General features: G+C 34.0%; 2 protein-coding genes across 2 annotated transcripts; both read right to left on the bottom strand.

Annotated features, from left to right (window-relative positions):
- Window positions 1-463: 463 nt before the first annotated feature.
- Window positions 464-3,220, bottom strand: LOC127102041 (uncharacterized). The gene is made up of 2 exons (XM_051039461.1): window positions 3,015-3,220; window positions 464-1,409 (listed from the first exon to the last, which is right to left on the bottom strand). Exons 1-2 carry the CDS (start codon window positions 3,218-3,220, stop codon window positions 464-466), a joined length of 1,152 nt encoding a protein of 383 aa, XP_050895418.1.
- A 2,439-nt stretch (window positions 3,221-5,659) lies between these two features.
- Window positions 5,660-6,703, bottom strand: LOC127105597 (probable CCR4-associated factor 1 homolog 9). The gene has a single exon (XM_051042791.1). The coding sequence runs from the start codon at window positions 6,543-6,545 to the stop codon at window positions 5,721-5,723; it is 825 nt and encodes a 274-aa protein (XP_050898748.1). The 5' UTR covers window positions 6,546-6,703; the 3' UTR covers window positions 5,660-5,720.
- Between the last annotated feature and the right edge of the window lie 1,433 nt (window positions 6,704-8,136).

The following is an 8,136-nucleotide window of genomic DNA, read 5'->3' as shown; positions in this document are numbered from 1 at the left end:
AAACATAAGTGAGTTAAGCAATTAAGAGCCCAAGGATAACCATGGATACAAAGGGTGCTAACACCTTCCCTTTGTATAATGTACCTCCCGAACTCAAAATCTAATCAAGGTCTTTCCTGTTCTTTTCCGCCTTTCCTTATTGGATAAAATAAAAGTCGGTGACGACTCTTGCTATCCGCAACATTACTTTTCAAAGCAAAAACACAAAGTCAGTTCACCGTATCACACCATCCAAATAATCAAACATACCAATCCAACACAGTTAAAACTCACTAACTACTCCCCTTTTTTAGCCATAAATTTGTCAAAATAAAACACATTTACCATACCATCAAAGCCAGTCACACAAGATTAAAAGGGTTACAAACTAAGAAGCACTTAAAGGGTTCACAAAATAAAATCCAGGACACAACCCATGAAAAGAAATAAATTCAGGAACAACACACAAAAGAACTAGAGAACATTAATCATCATAACTGCTAGTCTTTTCCTCATCACTAGTAACAGTTATGTCTTTCTTATCCTCTTCCTCATCATTTCCATAAGCTTTCTCACCACCTTCCTCTTTAGAAAGAGCCTTAATCAACATTTCAATTTTGCATTTCCTTTCAGTATAATTATGTATAGTATCGTCCAAAGTCTTGCAAGTGTTTTTCATATCAGTAAGGATGTTTGTTCTGTCAGTGGACCTTGAAGAAGTATGTCCAGATGTCATGACAATGTCTGGGACATATTTCTCAGTGAACAGTCTATAATGCAATAAGACAGGAGGGTCCGTTTTGCAAGTACTATCAGAATTGATCAATATGCTAGGGTGTTGACTCAGGATAACTCCACAAATCAAAGAGGGAAACACTATAGGCATTTTCACAACATAAGATGCATCATGTTTCATAGTCTGATAAAAAACATAAGACCCAAAATCAAAATTTAACTTGGTACCAATAATATAGATGAACTTACCTAGTCCAATAGCTATATTGGAGGTGTGATTGGTAGCCACCCTATTCACAACTCCGATTTTGTGGAGAACAACATACTTGACACTCAAGGCACTAGCAGACATTTTTCTCCTTGGCCATTCTTTTACTTGCTTAGTAGTGATCTCTTTACAGATGACATTGTCTGAGACTTCAATTTTAGCTTGTTCTTCTTCATTTCTTCCCAAAAACCTCTTGATTATTTCAGGAGAAAAATCTACACATCTTCCTCTGACATACACTTTTCTAAACTCCTTGCTCCTTTTGTTGTCACACTCTTTGGATATGTTCACAATAAATTCTTTGACCAGCATTTCATAGCACTTCCCAAAACCTGTTACAGTTTTCATCAGACCAGCTTCTTGAATCAGACTCAGCACCTTTTTACATTCAAACACATCATTCCCTAATTCCCTTTCCAATGCTAACCTTATTTGATAAACATATTTACATTTTCAACATTTTCAACAAAGTGAAAAGAGATGTTATGAAGTGGAACTTCAGGAATGGTGTCCATCCCATACACTTGATTGGAAGGAGTTTCACTAGTGGTGGGGTGAGGAGCAGTGTGATACGACTATAACACTTCATGTAGAGGCTTGACCCATAATCCCTTGGTGTTACCCAACTTCTTTTTGATCATTTTCAATATTTCCTTGTTTACTGATTGTGCCTGCTTGTTCACCTATGGATGAATGATTGATATGAACTTAGTTTACACTCATAAGTCTTTGTAAAAATCAACCAAGGTAGTATTGGCGAACTGAGTTCCATTGTCTAAAACAATAATACCAAGAAAACTGACCCAACACATATATATTTCATCCATTTCATGAAGTAACCCAACCCAAATGAATTTTAACTGGCCATAAGCTATATGAATAGGTCTTAGAATGTCCATGTCCCACTAATAAAATGGACAGAGTGTTGTCACATAATGAAGCAGTTTAGTTGGTACATGGTGTACATTAGCATGTCTCTGGAATTTATCACATCTCTTGACAAATTTCATGTTTTCCCTCATTAGTGAAGGCTACTAGTAACCTGCTATTAAAAACTTATGGGATATGGCTCACCCACCAATATGGCTTCCACAAGCCCCTTGATGAACTTAAGCTAAGACTTGGGCAATTTTGTGTTACTCCATACACCTTGGCATATGATATGATATTCCATTTTATAGATCTTCCCTGACATAAGAATGTACTTTGATGCACACTTACATATTTTCTTTGCTTCTAACTCGTCTTGTGGTAATTTTTCTGACTGTAGATAATAGATTATAGGGGCCATCCAACCTCCACTCAATGTGATATTTATGGTGTTTTCTTCCCTTGACTCTATGTTAGGGATGACGAGCACTTTGTGTATTACGATGCAGTTGAGCCCTATTTTCTTTGAACTGCATGTTTAGACAGTAGGTTTGCCCTAAAATTATGTTCCCTAAGCATATGCATTATCTCAAAAGTTTTGAAACGCTTGGGAAAGTCACATACCTTCTTAAAATATTCTATGAGATGTGGTTCCTTCGCTAGGTACTAGTTATAGACTTGACTCACCACTAGTTGGGATTCGTTCTTGGCCTTCAGAGTCGACGTGCCTACTTCAAGGGTGAGGGACATGTTGACGATGAGAGCTTTGAACTCAGTTTGTTTATTACTAACCTTGAATTCAAACCATAATGACTGCTCAAAATAGGTCGTTGATCCTTCAATATTTATCCTAACTCCACTCCCTTACACGTTAAAGGCCCTGTCCACCAAAAAGATCTATGAGGAGAAAATTTCCTCGCCAATTGGCTATAAAAAAATTAGAATCAATCCATGTTGTGATATTTGTAGAAACCTGTTTTACTCTTGCCATCAAACTTCAACCTCCTGTATTTCAGAGTGTTTTAAACAAGATCTATGAAGAGAAAACATTGTGAAGTTTTATGCTCCAAAAATTGTGATATTTGTAGAAACCTGTTTTCTTTCTTTGTTCTAATGGTGGAACTTTTGCACCCTGGGGCACTAAAATTTGGCCATCTGTAACCAAAAGATCGAAGATCTCATCACATTTAAAGTATAGCTTTTCTTGGGGAATTTGTCACTCTTTTCAGGCTCAACGGGATTCTTCCCATTTGATGGTGTAAGAAGCTTACACACATATGGGGGTCCTGGCTTTAACTCAGCCAAGTCGACCTCGTTCTCCTCAACATGATTGTATTCAACATCCGACCTTGGGTCATCGTCATCCATGTCGACGGAAGCCACCCGCTCTTTCTTACTTTTGCTCACTCTAGCTTTCTCATCCTTCAACCATTCGACTTGTCAAACTCCATATGCTAATTGATCCATATCCCTTAGATATTGGGTATCTAGTTCCTTTTTAATAGAATAATCCAAGCCCCCAGTGGCCATCTCGACTAGGTCGTGCTTAGTCACTTGGGTAAAGCACATTGTCTTCAACAGTCAGAACCTATTTAGGTAATCGTCGATGGATTCAACAAACTTTCGCTTCATACTTGGTAACTCATTCAGACTGATCTTAGATTGTCCCATATAAAACTGTTCATGGAACCAATCTTTCTAAACGAGTCCAATCATTAATAGAATGCGCAGGGAGAGTTGCAAACCATGTAAAAGCGTTCTTTATAAGAAAACTAGGAAAGTATCTCATCCTCAAGTTCTCATTGTTTGGTATGTCCCCTGCTTTAGTCAAATATCGAGCGATATGTTCGACTGTGGACTCATTCATATCACCAGCAAATTTGGTGAACTTAGGGACTTTTCATCCCCTTGGGAGTTCCGTCTGTAACACATACTCCACCAATGGAGATGTATACTTTGGCCTTTGCAGACCCATGTTCACACAATTCTGTGCCATTACTCTTTCGACTATGACTTCCAGATTATTTTCTACTAACAAGTTCTCTTGTCAGACTCCTTGAACCACTAGATCGGCATCCTGATTTCGATTCACCACTAGGACTGGAGGTTCTTTTGCAGCGACTATGCCTTCCCCCGTATTATTGGACGACTGTTCTCCATTGTTGTTATTTCTAGGATTCACCATTTTTCTAACATATCTCCTAATTGGTCTTCTAACATCTTTTTTAATTATCCTATCACTTCTCAATCTCATGCACACTCACAAACTTGAGAAGTTTCACAAATGAAGAACTTTATGCAACTTTAAAAGAGAAGGAAAAAAAAGAGTAAATTTTCGCACAAACAGTCCCACTAGGCGTACCAATTTGTTTACCGTGAAATTTAGTAAACAAAAACAAGGTTGATCTCACTTAAGGGATTAAATTCGAAAAGATATCTGGACATATTGTGCGAAAAATCATAAGTTTGAAATGAGTTTAACATCAAAGTCGAAATTGATAAGAAACATAAAAACAACTTTAGAAAGTAATAAATGACTTGAAAAGACTTTAATTCATAAAATGGAGTGCAAATACATACATTCTCATAACTCTTTCTCACCAATCACAAATATTTTGAGTTTACAGAATTTTTGTACAAATACGGACCCCTAAAACTATAAGTGATCGCTACTTATATATTAGTCCTAACTTAACCGTCTACAACGGTCTATTAAAAAAATTATGTCATGTCTCCATCTCCATTCAATATCTTCATCTTCGACAGCCTTCCACGTGTTCTCAAATAACTATTTGATCTTATCCTATTATATCTCATTTGACCGTAGAGAATAAACAATTTTGGAACTCTAAAATTTATTAAGGCCAAAAACAATCTCCGATCTTTAAATAACTGGTTGGAATCTTTGATCAAGGTCATTAATACAATTCAATGGAGATGCCTTATCGAAGAACGCCAATTTGATTGCATGGTCGAATAACCATTTTGACCGAAGACTTAAATTATTAAACAATCTTCAAAATTAGTAAATTTTGATAAAGGGCTTGTGTCAAAATTTGAGGTAACAGTAATATAAATTGATGCAGGTCCATCATCAATATGGACAAAAATGGAGTAGATTGATTCAAAATCGAATCGGTAGGTGAAGAACGGGGAGATATAGTGTAAGAACGATGCAGAAATCAAAGTAAAGGCAAAAGATTCAAGATCTTGAAGGCGGATTATAGAATGTAATAAATGAAATATTGAAAAGTGATAAATGAAGCATTTAAAAAAAGTTCATTCAATTCAATTTCAAAATGTATACAAGCAAATATAACTCTATTTATAGAAAGAGTTACAATAAGAGAAGAAAGTTTGTTACACCTAATAACTAACTTAGTTATGCATAATGCAATTGATTATGCAAAGCTAGTATTAAGCTAATATGTAATGAACTAAAATCTTAGCACTTCCTTCTAAAATTTCTCTAGAAACTAACTTGCAAAGAGACCTTTAGAGTTAGGTAGTTTTTTTTCTCTTTCAAATGTGTGTAAAACACCTCCAATGTACACTCACAAGTTACAAAATGGTCATAAGGTTAGTGAAAGTTTTCCCTCCTTATAAAACTATTAGGGGGGAAATGTTCTATTCTTATAAATCCATAGATAGAATATGAATGTATGTATGGATTCTTGCATAGTTTCCGATACTGATATGATTTAACTTAATGACACAGTTTTAGACTTAAAACAATTATCATAATTTCCCGATACTATATTATTTAACTTAATGACACAAAGTTTCCAGCAGTAAACAATTATTAAATAATCAAAGAATGAATATTTTATATATTTCAATTTTGTTTACAATTGTCTTGTAATCTATTTCATTTTACTGCAATCATCTCTAACCCAAATAGCACTCCAGCATGCTCTTGAGCCATGTTATTGACAAAACAAGTATCCATCATTTTCTTAAATACATGCCAGGTCAACAAACTATCAGATCCAGCTTGATGAGATTTTCCAGCTGCCCGACCCACGTTAAGGGTAGTAGCCACCCGCTCGAGACCACCATACAAAGCATTGCAGAACTTCATCATATGTTTCATATCGTACACATTTTTTCCAAACAAGGCTTCTACCATATTTAAAAACCCCTCTAAACTGTTTGGTAAATTGTTTTGGGTTAAGATCTTCACCAAATACCCGAAATCATAAGCGCTGCTAAATGTAACCCAGACAATTGATTTGTGAAAAACAAGTACAGACGCGATCATCAGTTCAGCAAAACGCACTGAATTCACACCGTGATAAAAGTTACGATTAAAGTCAATCCCTTGACGGCATAGCATAGCAATAGAATCTTGATTATAAAGATCATTATTGACGTCAAAATCGCAGAAATTAAATTCCCAGATATAGCTGTTACTACCTCCAAAATTGGGAAGGTTTCCCTTAGCGTCCGAAAGGGTGAGACCAACTTGAATGAGTTTAAGAGCATCAACGTTGGCCTTCAAATAACGGTAGTGATCAGAGGGTGTAAGGTAGCGGCGGTCAACTTTCGGTAAATGAATTACGCCGGGAAATTCGGTGTCGAGCGAGATGAAAGAATATTGATGGATAACTTGACGGATGAGACTGAATTCATACTCTAAATTGGATGCCCAGACTTCACGGATAATGATTGATTCTTCCTTCAGCTTGCTCATATTGAACTTTTGGAGCACTAATTTTGAAGTTGAGTTCAAACTAAGAATAAGACACAGAAAGAAAGCTTTGCAAGTCAATAGTTTGTGATGGTATGAGAAGAGAAGAGATTGGGCTGTTTTATATTGAGTGAGTACAGAGAAGATATTGCTTGGAAAGTGGGAACGTTAATTGTTTATTTACTGAATTATGGTCAGGAACGTTATTAATGTGTTTATTACAAGTCATTAGAAAAATGCGTGTGTTTTTTTGGTGGCTTTTGCATTCAACTAATCAGTATTCAGTGTAAAGTGCTGTGAATGTGGAAGTCAAGTTCGGTGTTCTATGAAAATTCAACGGGTCCACAAACATTGACGGGTTCAACTTTCTTTCGTATTTACCACTATCTCTTAAGAATACTCCTCCATTCGTAAATTTTGATTTTTTAAATTCATTTAATAAATACTATATTTTGACTATATAGAGACTTAATGGATTAATTTATTCTATATAAATTTAAAAACTATTTTTTTATAATAAAGAATAGAGAAATTATATCCATTGAATTATTTAAGGAAAGATATTATTTACACTTGACTATTAAGCATTGTAACGGGATGAGTCGGGATGAGTCGGGATGGTTTTTACGTCACTCAAATTCAAATTTTAAAATAATTCTCGTTCCCCGTCCAAATTCCCATTGGGGGATGGAGAATTAAAATTGAAACTCATCGTAAACGGATATGAGTATTCCCACCTCGTCGTCATCTATTTATTATTATTTTTTTAATTAAAATATTTATTTTTCTTTAAAATAAAATAATAAAATCTCAAAAAAATTCATTTATATATTTTAAATATTTTAAATAATAAATACATATCAAAAAAATATCAAAGATTAATCATATATCTAATATTCTAAATTATCAAAACTAAAATAATAAAGTACATAATAAAATAAACGGGGCAGGTTCGTGGTGGATACTAGTGTCTCTATTACCCAACTCGTCCGTATAATTTATAATCGGAGAAAATTCAAACCCGATTCTAAATACAATCAAACGGATTTTTCCCATCAAATTCGGGATTGATTCGGATAAATGCATGTGGATATGGATTATGTTGTCATACCTAGTGACTATATTTAATATTAATTTGTTAAATCAAGAGTCTCTTTATTATAGATTTAGAAAAAAAATTAACTTCATCTATATTTTTAAATGATATTCTTTTTAAAAAGGAATAGAAGTAACTTTAAACAATTTTTCAATAAATTAATATTTTTTATTAAATATTTTAACATAGTCAAAATTACAAAAAAAAATAAAAATATAGGTTATAAAAATAATTATAGTGAATAACTATTTAAAATAGTTATAAACTTAAGTGAGTTTTCAAATTTTAATATACAAAAAATATATAATAAAAAATATAAAATATTCAAAATAATATTTTATAAATTGAATTATTGAATTCATCGATCGTGCAATCAATACGTTTGGATGATATTTTTGATTACCTTTTGAAAGAGGTTTTGTTGAGTTGGTCACAATCCTTTACATTGTTATTGTATTTAAAGATCAACAAAACCATATAAATTTCCAAATAAAATTG

This window comes from Lathyrus oleraceus, chromosome 7 (assembly GCF_024323335.1).
Source record: "Lathyrus oleraceus cultivar Zhongwan6 chromosome 7, CAAS_Psat_ZW6_1.0, whole genome shotgun sequence".
Lineage (NCBI taxonomy): Eukaryota > Viridiplantae > Streptophyta > Magnoliopsida > Fabales > Fabaceae > Lathyrus > Lathyrus oleraceus.
This window is presented reverse-complemented; position numbering and strand designations above follow the sequence as displayed.

Bases quoted from the DNA above. Each gene is read 5' to 3' on its own strand.
- LOC127102041 (XM_051039461.1), bottom strand. From the start codon at position 3,220: ATGGATGACGATGACCCAAGGTCGGATGTTGAATACAATCATGTTGAG. The intron at 1,410-3,014 runs GTTACAGATGGC...TTATCAAATAAG, and splicing joins ATGAGATCTTCGATCTTTTG to GTTAGCATTGGAAAGGGAAT.
- LOC127105597 (XM_051042791.1), bottom strand. From the start codon at position 6,545: ATGAGCAAGCTGAAGGAAGAATCAATCATTATCCGTGAAGTCTGGGCA.